General features: G+C 37.8%; 1 protein-coding gene across 3 annotated transcripts in view; it reads right to left on the bottom strand.

Annotated features, from left to right (window-relative positions):
* NKAIN2 (sodium/potassium transporting ATPase interacting 2) overlaps positions 1 to 24,967 on the bottom strand; it is a 1,094,549-nt gene that overhangs the window by 197,017 nt on the left and 872,565 nt on the right. For all 3 annotated transcript variants that reach the window (XR_008380247.1, XR_008380248.1, XM_053592354.1), the window contains one exon: positions 16,407 to 16,607. Coding sequence is in view for 1 of the 3 variants with exons in the window: in XM_053592354.1 (XP_053448329.1) it covers positions 16,407 to 16,607 (201 nt within the window). In the remaining 2 variants the exon portion in view is untranslated. The remainder of the gene's footprint in view (positions 1 to 16,406; positions 16,608 to 24,967) is intronic.

Below are 24,967 nucleotides of genomic sequence, written 5' to 3'. Positions count from 1 at the left end.
GGTTATGTTATTTAAATTCAGATCCCAGACTCACAACTAAAGAAAAATAAAGGAGTGGCCAAACACATTTTTCCCACCTGTTTTTGGCCACTCCTTTACTATGTTATTAATATCAAACTTCCTTTGACAACTTACCTCTAATATTTTAATTGTAAGAAAAATATGCTACTTTCTCCAGTTTTTGAAATAAGCACATGGCAAAATATGAATGCAGAAACAATTATCGAATAACTGACATGGAAGTTTTCTCTACCTCCTAGTATAATTCAGTAAATATTGATTTTCATGATAACTTATAGAGTGTTAAGACTAAATCAACATAAACATGGCAGTCGGCTAATAGGGTAGCATGGAATTGCAGCAAGTATGAGTTGAAAGATTGAGAAATTTAAAAAAAGAGAGAGAGAAACTATTTAATTCTGGGATGAAGAAATCAGTAAAGTTGTGAAAGGGAGTAGGAAAAGTGAAGACACTGGATAGTAAGAGGGGAAAAGAACAATTTGTATTTATCAAGTTGCTGATAATAAGAGGACTAAACAGAAGAAGTAGAGTTGTTGAGAATCAATAAAGGGAGAGTGGAGCAAACTCATACATTTCAGGATGTAAGGAAACTCAAAGTATCCTTGGAACCACGCCACTCTCAACTTCAGTTCATGACTCTACGTCTACATTTGCAATCAGCATTAACCAGAATAGTCGTGGGACAAATAACTGCCTCTTAAAGTATAATAATGTTACAAATTAAGTTAGGGGAAGATGGCAAGTGACGAGCTTTTGTATAGGAAAAGCAGTGGTCTGGACTCTGAATCACTGCTTGAAAAAGATTTAACACAGAAAGTGAAGCCAGGCCTGGTTTCAGAGAGGAACCGAAGGCTGTGTCAGGGCAAATGCAGGGATGATGTCACGAGAATAGAAACAGGCAGGAGAATAATGAGGATTAGGAATCATATGGAAGAATGTATGTGTTCAGAATAATAGAGTTTTAAATCCTATTTATAAGAATGGTAAAAGCAAAAGGTACAGAAGGAATATCACAGATGGTTCTTTTACTCCTGTGTAAACACTATTTAGTTTAAGGGTGTTGGCCCATATTTTTATTCCTTTTCACTCAAGTATAACATGCTAAGCAATAAATTATCCTTCATATTATAGCTGTCATTATTAATCATCTTTAAATCCTTTGAGAATGCCTTGCTCTTATTTGAAAACACTAATACATCCTACCGTTATTCTACCACTGGGTTTAGAAGTTCCTACAAAGAGGAAATTGTCACCAAAGATTCATGTCTTAAGAATTTTGCATCGTAATAGTTGATCATGACTATAAGGACATCCTAAAAAACAATGCTATTACAGCACTGCAAAGGAAGATGGTAACATTTCATTCGAGGCTAAGAGCTTATAATGTTTTTCACAAAATACTCTATTGCAGTATGTTCGAATATACTTATTTCTGAAATAATTTATGACTTAGCATACCTCGTATTTTTCTGCGTATAATGCACAATATTTTGCCCACATTTTTGAGGGGGAAATAAGCATGTTTATTATGTATGGGTAGTACAGCTTGGGAGCAGGGAGCCCAGTGGGCCTCTATGGCCATCATGCCCTCACGTCTAAGCCTCCTGGGCACATGAGGTTCAAGTCCAGGAGGATCTGGGATCTGTGGGAAATGGGCTGGAGTGGCCTCCACCAAGCGCCATAATCAGGGGAGGGGGGCAGAGGTGGGGCTGACGAGGTATGCCTTGGCCTTGCAGGGCAAAGGCTAAAGTCTGAGGCCTGGCCAGGCAGAGGGGACTGGGAGCCCCATGCAGGCCCCAGGACTCACCTTGCTGCCCATGGGCTGAGCAGCCTGAGAAGCCCCCACCCTGCCACCCATATGTGTGACCATCTTGGCCAAGGCCCCCATCATGGTGGAGAGGGAAAAACTCACAGAAGAGAGGCAAGAGGCAGGCTTCACAAATGCCTGCGGGAGAGCAGTTTGATCTACACATTTACCAGGCAACCATCAGTTCCCAGATGTGTGCTCCTAGTTGAGAGCAGCTACTTTCTCAAGGGGCATTTTCCTAAAAGTTTGGGCCAAAAACGTTGCTGTGCATTATACATGACTGTACAATATACATGGCAGAAATATTTTTCTGAAATAATTTTAGGATTAAAAAATTAAATATAAAAAATGGACTTATACATGGTTCATAGCACAATGCTCTATGCAGATTCAACTTAAATCTCATATTATTTTTAAACAAACCCCAACAAATTGGTGAATTTTTGCAGCCTATAATTCTTTTTTTTTTTTTTTTTTTGTAGAGACAGAGTCTCACTGTACCACCCTCGGGTAGAGTGCCGTGGCGTCACACGGCTCACAGCAACCTCTAACTCTTGGGCTTACGCGATCCTCTTGCCTCAGCCTCCCGAGTAGCTGGGACTACAGGCGCCCACCACAACGCCCAGCTATTTTTTTTTTTGTTGTTTGTTGTTTTTTGTTTGAACCCGCCACCCTCGGCATATGGGGCCGGTGCCCTACTCACTGAGCCACAGGCGCCGCCCGCAGCCTATAATTCTTACTACTATCTTAAATGTATTGGTATTTTTATTGCATGATGTTTCCAATCATTCTGATACACCAAGTTGTATGTCTAGTGCTAAGAAATTACTTCAAACCTTACACAGAGAAGCAAATACTGCATACTGATAATAACAGTTGATATGGGATAAAATTCGCCCCTGTGTAGGCTAGTGGTACAATACCTGAACAGTATTACACTGGCATTAAGAATTACAGTTCTATCTGGAGAGTAGTAAACTTAGTAGGATTTAGTTCATTTTGCATATCATCGTGAATTAGCCTGAAAAGGTAATTGTATTCTCAATGAGCAGTAAAAGAAACTGAACTAAACAGAAAATAAATACAACTACCTTTATTGTTTTCAAGGCAATTTCTTAAACACTATCTTATTCAGTTCATAATTACAAAATAGTTTATTATACAACTGGGTGTGAGACTTAAGGATTGCTACTCCCAGACTATGAATATTTTCCCTTATATTACTGAATTTGCATGCAGGGAATACCACCGAATATTAAAACCGGAAATCTTAAACTTGATCTGACTTTAGAGGCTGTTTAACTTCTTACAGTTTGCTTGTTCATATGTTCACAGAACTACTCACCAATTTACAAGTGTACGTTTCAGTAATAAAAAGAAATAAAGTAAAGGACTTCCTAATTAATTATTTAATGTTTATTTTAACCAAACTCTATTGCTATCTGTGGATAAGACATCAGGGCTCTGAACGGATAATGTGTAAATAAATTGTCTCTAGAGAAGGAGATAATGGATTAGAAAAGTAACAATGGATTACTTCTGATTCTTCACTCACAATAGTATTTCTTAGTATTTGGGGATAAATCTAGTCCAAGTTTGGAAACTTGTTTGTAGACGTTTGCCTACATATATCTGTCTTGCATCATTCACTTGTGCCAAGAAACGTCCTTTCCCAATTCTATTTATCACCTTAACTCTCCTATTTCATTAACTTTGCCTTGGGAAAACTCCCAAACAGCCTTGGTATTTTGATGGTTCTCATATTTTTGTGAATATTTGTATAAACTATACTCGTATTATGGAAAACAGATCATATTTATTTTGTTTATTTATACTTTTATAAAAAAGTATAAAGTTTATACTTTTGATAAGCAGGCCTATGTTTCTGAGTACGCAGGAGAACTATAGTTGGAATAGTAACAATTGAAGCCCAGTAGGTTCATACTGAACCATGACAAGACCTGCAAAGAACCCAGTGCTGGGCATTCTGTCCATTTCCCATTGCAGGTACAAAGCAGTTTTGACCTAAGAAGAAAACTGTTGAATGGTCTTGGACACTAAACTAGGAATCAGAAGTTCAGTTTTCTTTTTCTTTATTTATACTTATTTATTTTATTATTATTATTATTTGAGACAGTGCCTCAAGCTGTTGCCCTGGGTAGAGTGCCTTGGCATCACAGCTCACAGCAACCTCCAACTCCTGGGCTCAAGCGATTCTTCTGCCTTCGCCTCCCAAGTAGCTGGGACTACAGGCGCCCACCACAATGCCCAGCTATTTTTTGGTTGCAGCCATCATTGTTGTTTGGCGGGCGCAGGATGGATTTGAACCTGCCAGCTCAGGTGTATGTAGCTGGCGCCTTAGCTGCTTGAGCCACAGATGCCAAGCCAGAAGTTCAGTTTTCCATTCTGGATCTACACTTCACCATTCAGTGAGAAATGCAGCACACATGGTATTTGATGATAGGCTTCTTAGGTAATAGGCTGGACCCTGCAGTCCAGGAAGGAAAACAATTTTCGAGGTCCAGAAAGGAGTTGATGGAGCACCCAGAGCTGTGATCTTATTTTAGTATTAGAGAATCATCAACCCTGACAGATAGCATGTGTTTCTGAGCAACTCAGGACATTAGAAGAATCCTAGAAGGATCCAGAGTGAAGAGAAAGGGAAGGCACTGCTATTTCTGGCGAAAGTTTTGAAAATTACACCTACCTAGGCCCTACTGCAGGCCTAAGGAAATAAAAATTTTAGTATGTTATGTTATGGTAATCCTTTAAATAACTGAGTGGGAAATTCTTACTTTCAGCCAGGACTGAGAGCCGCTGCTTTAGAGTTAGAGCCCATTCCTACTCCAAATAGGTTTTTCAGACCTTGTGAGTTTTCTTCTTCAAACTTAGGGATGCCTGTGATTCTCACATTTGCAATTTTACATAATCCCGTATTTCCCATGTTTTAGAGTGACTGGTTAATTCAAAAGAGTTGTCTTCAAGCTCTGAAATTCTTTCTTCTGCTCCATCTAGTGTGTTCTTTAAACTTTCCACCTTTCCACCATTTTTTGCATTTCTATAAATAAGTTTTTTATTTCCAGAGGTTCTGCTTGGTTTTATTTTACTATGTCTATCTCTTTAGTAAAATTTTCATTCATTTCCTAAATTGTTTTTCTCATTTATTTGAGTTGGTTTTCCATTTTCTATTGGATTTTGTTGAGCTTCTTTATAATCCATGTTTGGAATTCTTTAGATCTCATTTTAGTATTTTCATTTTGGTTGGGATCTATTGCTAAAGAGCTGCTGTGCTTCTCTGGGGGTAGGAGTGGAGGTCCTTTCACTCTGACTTTTCATGCTTCCAGAGTTTTTGTGCTGATTCCTTTTTATCTGGAGCAATGGTCACCGTTTAAGAAAAATTTCTTTTGTTTACATAGGGACTCCCCCTGCCTTTCATTCTTAAGGGTGTATATGTAGTATATATTGTGTTAGGAATTTTAGCTTTGTTTTGTGGGTATTATGATGGGGGTCTAGGTTATGAATAAATATTTTGGTTCTGTCTGTAGTGTGGTGGTTTTGCTAGTTATTTGTAGACTGTATTGGTGCCAGTATACACGTGTGGGCAGATTGCGGGTAAGATGGAGATCTTCTTTTCTTTCCCCAGTCCTGTGCTCTTCTTAACAATGTGAATTATATTAGAATGCCCAGTTTAATCTATGAGATGGTAACTTGTGCTTGTGGGTAAAAATCAGCTACACCTTATATGATTGAGTTACTAAATACTATAATGGGCTATAAATGTTGTCCTCCCTGCCAGCAGATGCTATTTGCAAGAAAGAGCCAGATGCAGAGTTGCTTTTTGGGCTCTGTGACTGGCTCTTATCCATCAGGAGGCACATTTGAATGCCTCAGGCAGGGAGCAGGGCCCTGGAGCTTCCAAGGGACTCCTTATTCTTTACCACAGAAGAGATGGGTGGGGGAGAGAGGCTGGGCAGGGCTGGGTCAGGGGAACCTACCTTCAGGCTGCACAAAGGCAGGCACAAGAGCTGTCTGAGAAGGGATCAAGGGTCAGCTCCCAGACACCTGGGGAAAACCACCAGGGGGGAGCTGAAGTCACCCTATCAAGCCAGAAAGTCTGCTCATGGGGGAAGGGTTGTCTGGGATTCACAAACTGGCTATCAGGAGTGGGTTTCACACTTCCTCCTCCTCCCTTATCCTAAGGTGTCTCACAGGCAGAAGCCCGAACTAGTTGAGTTCACCAGCAATAGTTCCACAGGCTAGAAGCTTCCTTGCCTAAGATCCCACTCTAGACCAAAAGCATGATTTTCCTATGGGGGGGTAGGGGGGTAAGGAGTGTTTCTTGAGTTTGCTGCAGCTCAAACCCACACTGCACTTTTCTCTCAGTTCTCCCCATGCAAGGCCCCCTTGCCTCCTAACATTAGTTCACCAGTCTCCCTTTTGTGCCCTAAACAACATAACTGCTTCCTGAGGGTACAGGACCAGGACTAAGGGCCTGTCCCCTCATCCCCCAAGTTTAATCTCTGACCATGTCAGGGAGAAGCATTCTGGTTTTTTGGTCTTGAGTTGCCTATAGGTGCTCAAGCAGGATGAATGTCCTTCCACTTTGGGGTGTGCCTGCTCTGCTGGATCAGTCAAGTGAGCAGCACTGGGAGGGCCAGTTTTCAGGGAGTTTATAGCCTGAGCACCCCTGGTCCACTGCAGGTCTTTAATAGGAAATATGTGAGCCCTACTCCCTGTAGGATCCTTGATGTAGTGGATACACCAACAGAGGGGAAGCTCCTGAGATCCCTGACTTCATCTTCCCTGGGGCACCAGTGACACTGGCAGCAGTGGGTCAGGGAGGGGAGGAAAAGGAAAAGAATCCAAATGGAGGAGACCTAGCACTCTGGTCAGCTCTGTTCCTCTTCCTGGAAGACAGCCCTCCTGGAGTCTCCAGACTCTGGGATCACACACATGTCGAGGACCTGCTGGCTTCTGTGTTCATTGCCATCTGAGAGATGTTTATAATGGGAAGAAGTGACATGAAAATTGAAGGGCTGAAGCTCCCTGGGGAGGACAAAGGCACACAATGGGTGGAGAAGCAGTATGGTACTTCAAATCTCAGCTCTGATCTGGGGTGACGTGGAGTCACCCCAGATGGGGCTGGAAGCATGGTGTTTTGTTTCCAAGAATCTCCCAGTTTACCGGTGACAGTAACTTTTGGGCTCATCAGGGTAGGAAAGCTCTCCAGCAGCTCATGGGTCTACTGACCACCAGAGTAATGAGGGAATGAGAAAAAAAAAAAACAAAAACAAAACTCCCCTGGCCCTTTCCCTGGGGCTCCAAGTTCAGGGGGGTTGATCTCTGCTGATACCTGATGCTTCTTACTCTGCTCTGCAATTTCTTCCCATGGAATCTCTAGTAGGTTCTGACTTTTTTTTTTTTTTTTTTTGCAGTTTTTGGTCAGGGCTGGGTTTGAACCCGCCACCTCTGGCATATGGGGCCAGCACCCTACTCCTTTGAGCCACAGGTGCCGCTCTTTTTTTTTTTTTTTTCAGAATTACACTTGAGGTATATTTTCTTAATCTAAAATATTTCCTTGTTTCTGAGATGATCTGGTGACTAATGTGTCTAGTCAGCCATCTGGCACCTTTGAAACATATTTTGCAATCAGAACGTGTAATACTTTTAGCTTTGTTCCTCTTTCTCAAGATTGCTTTGGTTATCCAGGGTATTTTGTGATTCCATATTAATTTTAGGATTTTTTTTTCTATTTCCATAAAAAATGCCTTTGAGATTTTGTTAGGGATTTCATTGAATCTGTAGATTACATTGGGTAGTATGGACTAGTTTAATTGGCTCTGAAGGACCTATTTGCTTTGGTGCAAATAAATATTAATGGATTTTAAAGAGGCTTACTATGTTATTCTCTTAAATATTTCCAATGAAATTTGAATACCACTGTGAATCAAAATTTACCTTTTTTAATTTAAAAAAACATGTACACATTCTTGTTTAAGACTCATAATTTGATACAGCTCCTTTTCTTTTAGAACTCCATGTGACTGCTTCCACAGAATTTTGTGCTAGCAGAGTTTTTCTTGAAAATGTACAAGATCATTCTGTTATATTTCTGTGCCAGAAATATATATGTATAAGTTTACATATGTATTATATTAAATATATAAATTTAAATTTGATTTTTCTAATTTTCATAAGGCATTGTATTAAAAATGTATTATTTTTTGAGATATCATCACACTTATTTTATACAATTGATCAAAATGATAGTCTATTATAAAAATGAATCAAAATGATTATGTACAAAGCAAAATTTTATACAAAAGTGCAACACGATTCAATTTCTTTTCTTTATGTTTAGTCACTAAAAATATTTTTCTCTAAATAAATAGAGATGTATTGGAGCCATCTGGTTAAAATGATGTCACTCAATTTCTGGTAGTTTTGAGTTGCAGGCTACAATTTACATAATTATCTGCCATAAAAATTATGAATCTATTAGGTTTTGTTTCAATTTTAATGAAAGCAAAGAACTGGAAATTTCCCAGTTCACAATAACAATTTCTAGTAAGTATAATAAAAATACAACCAAGGCATAAATAACTATTAATTATACTCCTAACTCTTTCACTTAGTGGCTCCTAGTTTAACTTGATGTATACAAAAAAAAAAAAAATAAATGTGGGAAATACTGAAATATTATTTAATTTCAGCATATGTTTTTTGATTTTTTTTGGTCAATTTAAAAAATCATGTTCTTTGACTATATTTCTGTCAAACTATTGAGCTGTAGAATGGCTAATTTACTTAATGAAAGAAATCAATAACTTATAACTTAAAGGACCAAATAATTTTTCTCTGAGAAATAAATCAAACCAAATCAAATTTTCTTGTCTTAAAAAGCCTGTCAATTTTTCAGTTCAAATAAATGCAACATTATGTTAGATGAAATATGCCAGGTACAGAAAGATGAACATCACATGTCCTCATTCAAATGTGGAAGCCCAAAAATATTGATTACATAGAGATAGAAAGTAGAATAGTTATCAGAGGCTGGGATGGTTAGTGGGGAAGGGAGGATCAAAAGGACTTGGTTGATGAGTACAAATACATAGATGGGAGGAAAATGATCTAGTGTTCAGTAGGACAATAGGGTGACTACAGTCAACAATAACATCGCATGTTTTAAATAGTTAGAAGAGTGGAACTGGAATTTGCCTAACACAATCATTTCCCTATCATTTCTTTCTTCCCTAAAAGAAATGATAAATGGTTGAGGTGATTGATATCCCAATTTCCCTGATTTGATCATTACTTAGTGTATGCTTGTATCAAAATTTCACATTTACCCCATAAATATGTATAAGTATTGTCTCCATAAAAATTAAAAGTTTAAATATATATCAATGTAAGCAAACTTTTTTAAAACATTAAAATTAAAGAAATAAATGTAACAAAGAATATTCCTATGGCGATGGCAACTGTTATCACTTCTGAATGCAGCAGTTGCTGGGTATTAACTCAAACTATTATCCCACTCATCACTTTATACCAACATATGTTCACAACTTACATTTTAGCATGAAAAACATTTTTAAAAAAATTTTTGATAGGGCGATGCCTGTTGCTCAAAGGAGTAGGATGCCGGCCCCATATGCCAGAGCTGGTGGGTTCAAACCCAGCCCCGGCCAAAAACTGCAAAAGAAAATTTTTTTTTGATAATTTTTTTTGAGACAGATTCTTACTCTGTTGTCTCAGGCTAGGTGACTTAGCATCATAGCTCACAGCAACTTCAAACTCCTGGGCTCAAGTGGTCCTTTTGCCTCAGCTTCTCTAGTACCTGGGATTATAGGTATGCACCACCACACCTGGCTAGTTTTTCTATTTTTAGTAGAGATGAGGGTCTCACTCTTGCTCAGGCTGGTCTTGAACTCCTGAGCTCAAGCAATCCACCTGTCTTGGCCTCCCAGAGTGCTGGGATTACAGGAGAGAACCACTGTATTAGAACCCCTAATATTGAAAATCTTTGTTTGTTTGTTTGTTGAAAATCTTAATGGCAATGTTCTAGTAGCTCAGGTGTCCTCAAACTTTTTAAACAGGGGCCAGTTCACTGTCCCTCAGACAGTTGGAGGGCCAGACTATAGTTTAAAAAAAAAACTATAAACAAATTCCTATGCACACTGCACATATCTTATTTTGAAGTAAAAAAAAAAAAAAAAAACAAATGGGAACAAATACAATCACACTGCCTCATGTGGCCCACAGGCTGCAGTTTGAGGACCCCTGTTAGCTGATATGAAATTCATGAACCAAATCTTAACAATCAAATCTTTGGGAAGCAGTATTTCCAGATTAAAGGAGGTATCAAAGAGCATTGATACAGTGTTCCCCCATTCAAGGCTGGCCAAGGAAGCCCATTTCCCAGGCCTAAGCAAACAGACTTTTTTTCTCCAAACTATAGCCTCTGAATACCTCCTGCCTTCCGCCTTGCATTCATTTGTTACTACTCTCATTCAGTAGCTAATCAACATTAGTCTGCCAAGTCCTGGCCAAGTGTAATTCCCCAAAGGCTATAAAGCTCCTGGGTGGGAAATTCTCATGTGGGAAATTCTCACTTGGGTCTCCCTCACCTCTGCCAGAGACTCTGGTGCTTTTCCTTCCTTCCTATTATTTTCTATATAATAAATCTTATGTTATCAATGCTCTCTGTAGTTTGCAGATTCATTCTTTGAATCTCTGAGACCAAGGGCCTACTGCAGAAAAAAATTCTAGTAACACAATCAGGCAACTCTCATATATGTTTCACATACATCAACGACATCCAAAGAGATACCCATGCATTGTTCCCAACACAACCTCAAGTCAATTTGGATAAAGGGATTCAAAATTTGGAAAACTTCTTCATCAATATGAAGTCTTGGCAAGTCTTAGCAAGTCAACCAGCAAACACAAATTATTAACTAAGAATAATTAAAAACATCTGTGATTTTGTTGATCTAAGGTACATGTTTTATCTACAATTTATGTCTTTACTATAATCTATTGAATGAGGATTTTCATCATTCCATGCACTTTGCAAAGTATAGAGTTTTCTGAACAGGAAATAGATACAACTGAAGGATAAACTTGGCAACTAACCTGCTTTTAGCTATGAACCATGCACCAGATAATAAAACATTTTTGTAAAGAATTCTAGGACTTCCCTATTCATTTGGATACTGTGTCTAAGCTGATTTAATTGCCTACTTACTTTTTTACCAATATTTTCTGCTAGTCTGCTAAAAACACAATTAATAGTTAACCTGAGAGGGGATACCTGGAAAAAATAAGATCTAAGAGAACAGAGTTCTTCTCAAGGAAGGCTCAAGGACACAGCTACAAGGTCCTAAGCTAGTGACTCAGCTCTTAGGAATGTGTAGAAACTTAACTTCCTGGGACCTGGAAACTAATGCTTGCTTCCCCTTCTGTAAAAGCCCACGGTTCTGGAAAAGCTGAGCTGCTTCTCCAGCTTGATTCAAACTGACCAATGAGAAAGGTGCCCACAGGCTGGAACTTTTTGACTAGGGATAAAAAGCAGAAGACTGAGCCAGTCAGAGAGCATGGCAATTTTGGACTCTAGTCTGCTGATGCTCTGCCAGCTAGAATAAAGCCTTTCCTCTTTTAAACACAGTGTTATGGGTGCTCTTTCTCTCCATTGGGCCTTGTCTTCCCGCAACAAACCTTCCAGGAACTTAGAGGTGTGACAGAAGAAAAGGAAATAAAAACAAGCAATTTTCGTTGGAGAGGTTCATATTAAATATGAAAATACTGAATCTCTGGATGTTTTTAGAGAAAAGACAGAGAGGAATTGTCCTCCCCTGAACAAACGATTGGAAATTTTAACATATATTTGAACATGCATAGTTACTTCAGTTATTGCTATAAATGTTTTTGTTTAAAATATTACTTATGTACATTTATTTGCAAAACATATTTCCTTTTCCTCATTTGGCTCACAGGAAGTGAGCATAACAACATTTCCATTTTCCTCATGGAAAGACATAGCTAATCAATCATGGCACCCTTTGCCACTGACCAACTCTGAATATTGGGGCTTCGGGAATCTATTTTCCATCAGCTGCATTCACGTTGTTCCCCACCTTAGACGAGAGCATGTTTGCCATCTTTATTTACTAACTAAGACATCTTAGGAAAGCTTTTCATCCTTTCTGCTGCCCTCACATGACTGTTACACAGTCAAAAGATTTAATTCACGTGAACATATTTTGTAATCTATGTAGTCCTAATCACACTTTGTTTGAAGGAATTTGATCAATTCTTTTGTAAGATGAATGAAACCATCTCCCTAATTGATCTCCTCCCTGGCGCTTCCCACATGCATTTATTTTATCTATTTTAGAAATGTGGAGTTTTAAATTTTTTGGTTTTATGAAAAGCGTGCTCACCTGTATTCCTTTTGAATGTTCTATCTGATAGTAATGGGAAGAAAATGCTGCTGGAGGAGGAGAAAGCAGGGCTCTCACAGCCGCCTTGTCATCCTAGTGTTCTGGCAGTCTCAGGCCGTGTGATTAATAGCCCCACTTCCCAATTATATGAATATTATACTTGTCTTCCTTTGGCTGTAGATGGAAGATAGCTTATGTATGTGAGATGCAAATGTGGGCTTTGTGAATGCTAACTTGGAAATCAGCCAAGAGTTGATTGGCAGAAAACTGAACAACAAGGTGACAGGCTTGCCTGGGTCAGGAATCTGCAAAATAAAGGCTGAGTGAGGGTGGAGAAAAAGAGCTGAGGAGATTTGGAGTTAATCAAGAGCAGTGGCATAGGGAGCTGCAGTTTATGAAAACAGATCTAAGCCAGATATCCTAGAAGTGAGGGCAGTTTCAAAAACTGATGAAAACAGTGAGGAGATCAAAAGTTTAGCTAATTCTACAAAAACCAGGATGGAATTAAGAAGGCAAGATTATGCCATAAACTGCACAAACCATATTCTCTGCCTAGCACAGCAGTTCTCAACCTGTGGGTCGCGACCCCTTTTAATTGTATTAAAGGGTTGTGGCATTAGGAAGGTTGAGAACCACTGGCCTCGCACATCCCTGAAATGTGGCTGTTTGCACCTGAATTTCAGCCTGGCAAACCTTGCTCCACTTTGACCGTGACATCCTCAAGGTCAGGGATGTGATCATCTTTGTTTTCTAGATGCCAGCAGGGGACAAGCACTCAGGAAGCATTCTCTCGACTGGACTGGACCGAATGGAATGTTGTCAGGGGTATGATTTGGGTAACACAAAAGGAGAGGAGTAGAGAGTCAAGACACTATTTCATCACTTAATCATGACAGCAGAAGTGATGAGAATGACTACAGGAAAATGGATTTGGAGGGATTCCAAAAACTAGGCAGAGCAAATTGTCCAAGAAAAGCCCTTTTCGGTTTGCCTTACAAAACTCTAGTGTTCTCTACAGCAGATGTTTCCAGCCCAAGGCCAGCCACGCCACAGGGAGACTAAAGGCAGAAAGTGTGTTGAAAGTCTCCAGGTAAGTGGCTTCGGTGCACAGGCGCTTAAATTACTCTCAGGTGTTCCCCATTCAACACTGCAAAAGAAGCACATCCCTGGAAGGAAGAACAGGTGGAAAGGCAGAGGTAAAGATGCCACCTCCTAGGGTGTTTTGCTCAAATTATTCCCTCACTCCATTGGGATAATGCAGACAGGAGAAGTGGGAGCCAGTAGCATGAAATATTAGTCACAGCTGTTCTTCAGGACACTCCATCCATCTTCTTTGTGCTCTAGCCACCTTGCCTTTACAGATGGTTTTTACTGGTTGCTACTGTGTAATAATATTTTTTTCTTTGGGCAGTTTGTCAGCCACAACATATGCTTCTGTGTCCAAATGTGTTTTTTAGGAGATTCTCCGTGTGCCAAAATTTTATGTGGGGTTTAATAAATCTGTGGATATACTTTATACACACACACTATTCAAATAACTGTCTAAAAAAATATATATTTTTAGACATATATATATCCCTGTACATAAACCATATCATCCCATCATCCCTGAAACATAGGTGGAGGTTTCCCAAAATGTTGGGAGTATAATAAAAACAGGAGTTCCACGTAAGAAATATTTTGTTTCAAACTGATAGGGCCACGTGCAGGGACCTGCCCCAAATAGAACCGAGGGTAGGGACAGAAATGAGTATACAAGTCCCACCCAGAAAGGAATGAGGACACCAGCCTCCAAGTTCCGGACCCTTATATTCCCACCCTGCCTTAACCCGCGTGCTGACTTCCTTTTTGAACTCAGCCCCCTCAAACCCAAGTGAACAAAGGCCATGTTGCCCACACAGAACCTGGACTCTGTTTCCTTCTGTTCACATCTCAGAATAACCTCTCACAACTCTCTAACTCACAGATAAACATCTTTTAGAAATATTTCATTTTTCCCATGTGAGAGCGAATACGTGATTTAAATACATTTAAATAAATGAAATGGCTACTTCCAATCCATTAAATCTAACTTATTTTTATTTTAGGATGAACAAAATGAGCAATTTTAGATTTAAAACTATTACAGAAGATTTTGTTTATTGGAAGAATTTTCTCAGGTTGGACATACTCATGGGAGATCACTCAGAGCTTGAGCAAAGAATAGAATTCAAATGTTTTGTACATCATTAATGACGATCTCCAGACATTTATAGCCCTCCCTGCTCCCTGACCATTTTGTGATTGGGTGAGACCAGTTCTGGACAATGAACTGTGAACAATGAGATTCTCCTCTTAAGCAGGAGCATTTAGGTGCCAGTGTAGACCCTCTGCATCTATCTTTGCTCTCTAGCATGGAAACCCATGATGATTCAGATGGTGGCTGCTCCACTAGTCTCGTTTCCTGCATGACACTGATTAGCGCAGCCTCCTGTTGACACACAGAGCAAACCTCTATGGTTTCTAGTTACAGAGATTTGTGAAGTGTTTACTAACATAGCATGCGTAGCAGGTCAGAACACACATATATTTAGTCCATTAAAATCTAATAACTACATATTATCTATGTAATCTAATACACACACTCATCTAGTTATTTTTTTTAATTCCAAGAGGATTTTTTGTTCTTCTAAATTTTATGCTATTCTACCCAGAACTTATTATCTCTTATTATTCAAGAATTATGAGTAAATATCATCCCCAAAGAAATTAACTGAAGAAAGAAGGAGAAAAGAGACTATACTTGCATAATTTGTTGTTAATTTTAAGACCATGCAGATCAATTGAAATCTTACATAGAATCTAAGAAAAATATATGTAGTTCTGTACATTGAGGGTCTGTAATGAATAAATTGATTCATGTGTAATAATGTTGCCCTAACTTCATGATTCTCAAAATATTATGCAGTAGCCTTAGTAAAAGTTCTTCTTGAGAAAGCAGTGATTTTATTCATCTGTTTGTCATAGTAAAATAATACATTTTATATAACACAGGTAGATGAAGTTGGACAAGTAAGTTTGTGAATTTATCCTCTATGCTGTATACCACTACTATCAAGGCAACTCTGGAACTCTTTTCTAGAATGGCCAAACACTGTCATCATCTGAGGTCTGACAATTAAATTTGCAAATGGATCCTAGAAAAGTGTTTTGTGGGGTGGACTAGATGCTGGTCTCAGTGCGTAGTTTTCCAAGGGGAATACTTTGCAGGTGATATTCATCAATAAGATATGTAGCATTTTTTGTAGGATGAGTTCATGAACCTAGTATGAGGACAGCTCTGATGGCCAGTCCAGAAAAAGAATTCCTCTATTGCTTTCAAGAGTGGACTAGGTGCTGGTGTCAGTGCATAGCTTCCCAGGGGGAGGAAGTCAAAGGTGACTGGAGCAATATTCAGCAATGAGATATGTAGCACTTTTTCTAAGACAAGTTCACAAACTCAATTGACCTTGTATGTTATACAAATATGTACCTTATAACTCCTATGGCCTCCTGTTAGAATAAGGGTTACTGATTATCCCAGTACTGTGAAAAACAGGGACATGAAATTCTACAAGTAGAATCTACAGAAAACCTGAATTGTCCTGGCAAAAATTTGGGGGAGGGGAATAAAAGGGGATGGATGGTACCTGGGGGAAATTGAGGAAGAAGGAAGAAGGAGATAAAGCAAATAGAAAACAGAAATCCCAGCCCCAGCAGTACAGCCAAAGAAGCATTGAGGAGAGGATGTCCACTGAAATCATACGAATTTGAATATTGTAGAATGTTAGTTACAAAACCCCTCTGAACTTCCCTCCAGGAGTTTTGGAGAAGTCTCCCAAAAGCAAAAAGATCACTTCTTGACCTGTTAGATTTCCCATTAAAATACTGATGAAGACAAAGGCCAATTACTGACTGTTGAAGAAAATCAGTATATTCAGTACAGGGGATGGCTTGGTTTAACCTGACAAATTTCTATTAAAAGTGGCATTCATGAAGAGAAAAGCAAAAAGGCAACACTTTACCCACAGATCCCATTTGTGTGCACTGAGTTTGCACAGAAAAGCAAATAATTCCAGAAGCACTAGAAGGAGTGGTTGGCTGTCAACACTTACTGCGAGGACAATCTGGAGGGAACTATGGGCCACTTCTATGTACTGGTACTCCAGAAAACACCCTGAGACCGTGATGTAGCGATGGTCCTCTGGGGCCCAATCTGGGGCGGGTGTCACTGATGTCACCGTACATCCTGGTCCATTCTCCATCCACCAAGATCGGTGCATTGAAATATTAAAAGTCAGGATAAGGTCTGTTTCCTGCAAGAAGGCAATTCACAAGGTTGAGAATTACTTTATAAATGTTAGTCATCTCATTTGGGACTGAATCGATTTAAGTTTCTCATCTGTAAAACAATTTTTTTTGCATGTCTATACTGTATTTTATAGGCAGCAAGGAAGTAACTAAAGTAATTATGTGAATTATGTGTCTATGGATTCTACTTACTAAAGTTTTCCAGACTACATTAAAATAGATACAGTTATTTTATTAGAAAAATTACCAATGACAAGCATTAACTGTGACACAGAAGGGTCTTTATCTTTTAAGACTTGTACATACTACAAAGAAGATTACTTAAAACATATTATCAAGTGAAACTCATGCTATTACAAATTTGCTGTATTTTTTCTCTCTCTCAGAATATTTACTTTAGGCACATATTAAATCTTAAAGCTGTATTCCAGTTTGGCAATATTCAGCGTAATGTTATGCCTGATTCTTAAATTTGTAAGACTTTACTTAATAAACATAGTGTTACTTGCTTTTCCCCTATTATTTTAGCAAATCAGCATCTCTTCAAACTTTTCAAATTTGTGAAATTGGTCATAGTATTTCTCAAATATCATAATCAAATTCTTGCAGGGTAGACATAATAAGTCAACAAATATTTAGACGAAGCTTACCATGTTAGCTGTTGCACAGCTACAAATGGAATGAAGGTAAAGTTTGTACTCAGCTTGTAATTGCATATGCCGTTGTAGAGTTACCAGAAGTGCATGAACAAATATTGTACTTGAAGAATAGAATGGCTAAAGGAAGTATGCATCAAACATATTCTATTATTCAGCAAGTTGTTAAGTAAGATAAGTTCAAAGGGAAAGGGTCACTGATGGGAAACAGAACTATTTTAGTTTCAGTCATAGCTGATACTGCAGAATAACAGGTTCCAATTCCTCTCACTCTAAAGTGAGGTGCTAGGCTGACTAGGCAGACTCTGTAGAGAAAATGTCTTAAATCACGTTTTGTGAACTTGAGCCACACACTGACATTGAACACATGAAAGGGTTGAGTCAGAAGGGCCAAGGAATTTAGAGATTGGAAGAGCCCTGCAGAGCATAGTGCTATAATGCCATTATCTCCATGGTGGTGGGTGGGTAGGGTGCTGGGTGATTTCTCTTCTTTTCAAGCATGTTGAGAAAGGCTTTACAGTATATCCTGGAACTTGGGAGATATAGCAACTAGTGTTGACTAAGGCCTGATAAATCTCAAGGTAGAGCCCATGGCCAGAGATCTCTGCTAAGTAGCCAAACAAAAATTAGGCAGTATTTGGAAAGCAAGTTCATTGTAACATACTCATATGATGAGTCTAAAGTGATGATCCTTGGAAGCAGATATGGGTCACCAAGAAAGAACTAAGAAGGGCTTTCTCTCAATACTGTGTCAAAAGCCCACTTGGTGGGGAGATAATGGCTGAACCTGTACTACTAACATATTCCAAGAGTCTGCAATTGAGTAAGTAGGGAAGAGGCATCAATGAAATAATGAAAGTACAAGTGAGATATTTAATGCAAGTCAGGAGCTTTGAAAAGCCCAACAAAGTATCTTGGGAGTCACTTTCATCAGCCAAAAGCTTTTTGCTGTCTCCGTATCTCTTGTCCATTTTCATACTCCAAGCTTGGAAAGATCTGAAATCTCAGGTAATAACTGCGAGATAGGGAGGGGTAGGTAAAGACGGAAGTCTAACACTGAGCACACTACCCTTTCCTATTGGAAGACAGAAATTTAATTTCAAATGAAAGTTAGTTTTTTTTATTATAATGTCAAATAAAACATATTAATAAATAAACAGAAACTATTTTGGAAACTACAGTGACTTCAGATCACTTTTTATTATTTGGATGTAACTACAAAAATAGGAGGTCTGCTATGTATTCTATCCAGTGGCAGCAGAATTGTCAGGCCTACAAGTAGGTGTGGAAGGGAAAACATAAGAAAGGAATAATGCTATTTATTCACAGAATCTTGATTATTTAAAATATGGTTATCAAAGAAACTGGATAAAACACTAGGGTGTACGAGGAAAAAGAAAGTTTCAATGGGAAACTAGTGAGAGACTACGTTACGTTATGGAGATAGGCAGTCTAGCAAGAACACAGTCTGGTTTCCAAAACTGGTGATATCTAAGGTATGCAGCTCAATTAAACCCCCTTTATTGCTGGAAGTCATGATCAGCTATTAGGGTCCACTTGAAAGGATGGTAAGAGGGATTTTATAGAACTGAGAACTTGGTTACTCGCATTTTGTTCCTCACTTGTTGAAGCAAGATTTGTTTTTCACATAAAACTAGTAATCCATAAACAAGAGTTTACCAGGATACTTGAATCCACATCTTTGTGATTCAGTGGTTCAGATAGGCTATTACTCTGTTATGCCCAGGACTGACACACAGTTTGCAGGGAAGGTCCCTTGTCCTTAGAAACCCTTTAATTCCACACCAGGACAGTTGGTTGTGAAAGCTACAGAGACAACTTCAGGAAAGCATAAATGTGGGCTCAGTTTGCTGCTCGCCAGAGCTGTGGTGATGAGAAATGCTCATTTATTTACTAATTATTTAAATCCTAACTACTGCCCCCCAAAGAACTTGAAACAAGGTAAAAGAATAAGAGCCCAAGCAACAGCAAAAGTTAACAAATGAGACCTGATTAAATTAAAAAGCTTCTGTACATCCAAGGAAACAATTAACAGAGTGAACAGACAACCTACAGAATGGGAGAAAATATTTGAATGCTATACATCTGATAAAGCACTAATAACCGACATCTACAAAGAACTCAAGGGAATCAGCAAGGAAAAAAAAATCAACTGACCCCAGAAAAAACTGGCCGAAAGGCACAAAGAGAAACTTTTCAAAAGAAGGTAGACAAAGGGCCAATAAACATATGGAAAAAATGCTCAACATCTCTAATCACCAGGGAAAGGCAAAATCATGTTACACTATCATCTAACTCCAATGACAATGGCTTTCATCAAAAAATCCCAAAACAACAAATGCTGGCATGGCTGTGGAGAGAAAGTAACTCCTACACTGTCGGTGGGTCTGCAAACTAGTCTAACATCTATGGAAACTTGTATGGAGATACCTCAACGAATTAAAAATAGACTTACCATTTGATCCAGCAATCTCACTATTGGGTATTTACCCAAAGGAAAAGAAGAAAATTTACAGAAAAGATACCTGCACACAAATGTGGTGGGCAGCACAAATGGCAGCATAATTTACAATCGCAAAGATGTGGAATCAACCCAACTGCCCATCAATACTTGAGTGAATTAGTAAAATGTGGTGTATGTATATCATGGAGTATTACTCAGTCATAAAAAATGGTGAACTAATACCTTTTGTAACAACCTGGATGGAACAAGAGACCATTCTTCTAAGTGAAGTATCATAAGAATAGAAAAACATATACCACATGTACTCACTATTAAATTAGAATTAATCTATCAATACCCATCTGCACATTTGGTAATAGGAGGACAAAGGCAAATTCACACCTAAGGGGTGTAATGCACACTATCTAGGTGAGGTGCACACTTATAGTTTTGACTCGAACTGTCCAAAAGCAATTCATGTAACCAAAACATTTGTACCCCTTAATATTATGAAATTAAAAAAGAAAAAAGGAATAAGAGCTCCCATATGAAGATGGTAGCCAGTGAATCAGAAAACCGACTCAGGGCCTTATTTGGGTACTCAATCCAAAACTGACTTTTTGGTAACAAGGGGGACAACAATGAGAACACAGCTGTCATTATCTAAAAGAACAAGGCATGTCAGATCCCTAAGAAAATCTTTTCTATCCTAACACTAATTTCTTAAGTGAAATTAACTATTTTATAGATATTTTTACAAAAACAATTATATTGGATGACATCTTTAATTCATTTTTTTCCTCTAAAAATTCAGGGATATTGGTAGGGAGTTTGTTCTGTATTTAAAAGTCAGCTGAGATGCCTTTAGTTCCTCTTTCTAAGATAGCATCTATGTTAGTTTACTAGGCTGCCATTAACAAACTGGGGGGCTTATACAGAAATTTACTGTCTCACAGTTCTGGAGACCAAGAGTCTGAGATCTAGGTGTAAGAAGAGATGGTTCTTTCAGAGGGCTTCTTGTGCCTGTGAGGGAGACTCCACCCCATGCCTCTGATGCTGCACAGACAATCTTTGGCTTGCAGAAGCATTGCTTTAATCTCTGCCTTCATTTCACACGGGGCCCTTGCTATGTACCAGTCTCTGGCTAAATTTCCTCCCTTCCTCCCTCTTTCTTTTTTGTTTCCCCATGTTTATTAAAATGTTACAGCACAGCAGATAGACTCAAATGGTTCCCCTTGGTGTCTTGCAATTCATCCCAACTGTAGGCTGAGTGACCTGCAGGTTGGACAGACGGCCAAAATCCAAAAGCTTCACTTCAGCATTTCCTTAGTGCCAGGACCTACTTCAGTGACCTCCTGATCCAGGGCTCCGAGCTTGGGGACATAGTTGTCTCTCCTCTCTTTCTCTTACTCTTGCAGCTTGATGGAGAAGCCTCTCACCAGGTCCTCTAGATCAGTTTCATCAGGTGTGTGATGAAGCCTACTATCCCCTTGTGGAGCTTCTTACAGCCAATGATGGCGACCTCTTCACACACACACTTGTTCCTGTGGAAGTCGTGATGACTTCCGGCGTCTTCTATTGTTTGTTATCCAGTATTAACTACATATATGTTTAAAAATTAAAATAAAGTTAATAGCCCAAAACAGCACTCTTTGTCCATAGTTGTTTTTCATTTTCTAGCATCTTGCTGAAAGGCAACTCCTTTCATTTTTTTAAAGAATTGCATATTTGTGTATTTACTTTCATTTTGTCACTATTATGCTCATATTAACATTATTCATTTGTTATTTAAATGTTATCTAATTATTTCAATTCCAGAAAGCGTGAATTAGCATTCTTAGATCACATTCTTCCCTTTCAATTCCCCACCATGCTGTAGAATTTTCTCTAAAATTTAATTATATTGATATTATAAGTTTATGATTATGTAAATATTTTTACGGCTGAGCCAAATAGTGAATTATGACTTCTTGTATAATTTGCTTCCCCATGTAATTAATAATTGTTTTAAAAATAGACATTTTAGCTAGACTCACGGTAAAATTGAACAGATGGTCAGGGAACTGCCTCCACAGGTGTACAGCCTCCCCATTATCAACATTCCACACAAGAGTGGTATATTTTTTTCCAATCTATGAACTTACACAGACATGCTATTGTCAGCTAAAATCCATAGGTTACATTCAGGGTTTCCTCTTGGTGTTGTATGTTCTATGTGCTTGGGCAAATGCAAAACCTGCATTTACCATTATAGAATCATGCACAGTGTTTTCATGACCCTCAAAGTCCTCTGTGCCCTGCCCACTTCATCCCTCTTTTCTTCTAACTATTGGCAATGACTGATCTTTTACTGTATCTGTAGTTTTGATTTTTTCAGAATGTTATAAAGCTGGCCTCATAGTATGTGGCCATTTCAGATTGACTTAATAATATGATTTAAGGTTCCATCATGTCTTTTCATGACTTTATAACTCATTTCTTTTTAGCACTGAATAATAAACCATTATCTGGATTTATCTATTATCATTATCACAGTTTATTTATTCTTTCACCCAGTGAAGGACATCTTTGTTGCTCTCAAATTTTGGCATTTATTCATAAAGTTGTTGTAAGCCTTTTATGCAGGTTTTGTGTGAATGTCAGTTTCCAACTTATTTGAATAAATACAAAGGCTCACAATAGATGGATAATATGGTAAGAGCATGTTTATAATTGTAAGAACCTGTCAAAATGGAAGACATTCCAGAGTGGCTATACTATTTCACCTCCTCACCAATGATGAAAGAGAGTTCCTGTTGTTCCATATCTTTGCCAGCATTTGGTGTTGTCACTATTCAGGATTTTGGTTATTTTAATAGGTGTATAATGCTGTCTGGTTGTTTTAATTTCATTTCCCTGAAGACATACGATATTGAGCATCAATTCCTTAGAACTTTGTGATTATCTTGCTTCTATAGATCAAGTTGGGAAAAACTACTGTTTTGAAAATGTTGCTTCTTTATACCCCCAAACAGAATTTTGCTCCATTTATTTAATCCTTGGATTTCTTTTAAGAGTTTTGCAATTTTCTTCATCTAGATCTTACATATATTTTGTCAGATTTTGCTATGGTTTGAATCTGTTCCCCAAAAGTCTATATTGGAAACTTAATTAAAAAGTTATCATGGGAGTTATTATGATGGGAATAAGTTTGTTAAGGACCTTTGAACTCCCTTTTCTTACAGAATTTACATTAGAGATTTTGCTATTATAAATTCTTTCTCAGCCCTTTTGAGATAAAATTTTCTATCACTCAGGACCTGGAAGACATCCTGTTAAAATGTAATTGTTTGGAAAGACAGCATCTGTATGTCAGTTCCAGTGGAATATAAAAGCCTAACTTTGGTAGGTGACAATTAGCAAACTAGGATGCCCTAATCACACTGAACTCCCGCATGTCCTCCAGTATTTTTCCATTAGATCACTGGACCATTTAATAATGCCCCTGCCTTTTGTTTCAGTGTAGTTTAGTCTCTCCCCTATTGCAATAGGCTCGTCCTTGATTGCAATAATCTTAAACAAAATCTTCCTTACATGTTTAACTTGAAGTTTAACTGGGATATCAGCTCTATGTCAAAGTCTCTCTTCTGTACTGCAGTAGTTCAAATAAAATCTATCTTGACAATTCTAGCAAGTATGTGGTGCAATTTCTGTTTAATAGTTCTGATGTCTTTTTTTTTTAATTGGTTTATTCTTTTGTTTTGCAGAATACATTAGTCATTGGTTTCTTAAGAACAAGTGGATGATTTTAAGTCTAATGAACATGTTCTCCACTTATTTTCATACTAATTGTTTTGGATGGGTAGATATTGCCTGATTAAATGTGATTTTCTATCAGAACTGTGTGGACACTTTTCCATTTTCTTCTAGTTACTATTTTTAGCAGTTAAAAATATAATATTATTTTTGCTTACTGTGATTTCTTACATAAGGTGCTTTTATTTTTTCTTTTGGTGTTTTGTATCTTTTTTTTTGAAGGTTTTCTTTTTTTTAAATTATTAAATCATAGCTGTGTACATTAATGTAATCATGGGGCACCATACACTGGTTTTATAGACCGTTTGACACATTTTCCTCACACCGGTTAACATAGCCTTCCTGGCATTTTCTTAGTTATTGTCTTAAGACATTTACATTCTACATTTACTAAGCTTCACATATACCCTTGTAAGATGCACCGCAGGTGTAATCCCACCAATCCCCCTCCCTCCACCCAAGGGTGGTCTTTTGTATCTTTTTTGTGAAATAGTGAAATATTTCAAAAATATTGACGTGCACAGAGGATATTATAATAATATCATTATACCTACCACACAGCCTCATTAAATCTTTAGGTTATGATTGCTTGAAGTCAATTTTAAACAGCATTTTAAACATACAAATGATGCCTCCTCTGTATTCCTCCTAAATATTATTTTCCTCTCTCCTTCTCCACAGATAATCACTATCATGATTTAGGGTAAATGTTCTTGTGAAATTTTTTTATAGTTTTACTAAATATTTACATATACATAAATAACAAAAAATGCTTTAAGATTTTAAAATGTATACTTACTCTATACCTAATTTTCATTATAGTTTATATTTTTGAGGTTTATTCATGTACAAAAGTATGTTTAGGTCCAAGTTCCGAAATTCTGTAATGGCAGAACCTTGGTGTGTTTCTTTTTCATCTAGTTTTCAGGGCGTCTCATGGGCTTTTCAATATAGGAGCTGCTTATATCTATTCTAGGAAATATTCTTACATTATATCTTTAATTTTTCCTTCCCTTCCACTTTTTCTGTTAGTTTAGGAGCTTCTGTTAGCCAGATTCTTGACTTCCAAGATTGGTGTCATACTTTCTTTTCTATTATTTATATTTTACATTTCTTTTTACCTTTCTCAGATATTTTCTTTATAAAGTTTTCCCAGATTAATATTGAAATATTTTTAAACTTTTAATAGGTTAAGCTTCTCTGAGCTAATTATTCTGTATTTTTTTTTTTTTTGTCTTGCTAACTTTTTGAATCATTTTTGACCAGGTTGTCTTAGTTCTTTGAGTTATCCTAGTTCTAACACTGTATTTCCTACTTTGCTTTTGCTTTATCCATGTTACTTATCATACTTACTAGGTCAATAGATAAATAGATAATACTAAAAGTAATTATTAAGAATATAATGGACAATGTTCCTACTTTATGAATGTTCATAATGGGGTGTAAGGGA

The sequence above is a fragment of the Nycticebus coucang genome, chromosome 5 (genome assembly GCF_027406575.1).
Source record: "Nycticebus coucang isolate mNycCou1 chromosome 5, mNycCou1.pri, whole genome shotgun sequence".
In the NCBI taxonomy this organism is placed as follows: Eukaryota; Metazoa; Chordata; class Mammalia; order Primates; family Lorisidae; genus Nycticebus; species Nycticebus coucang.
This window is presented reverse-complemented; position numbering and strand designations above follow the sequence as displayed.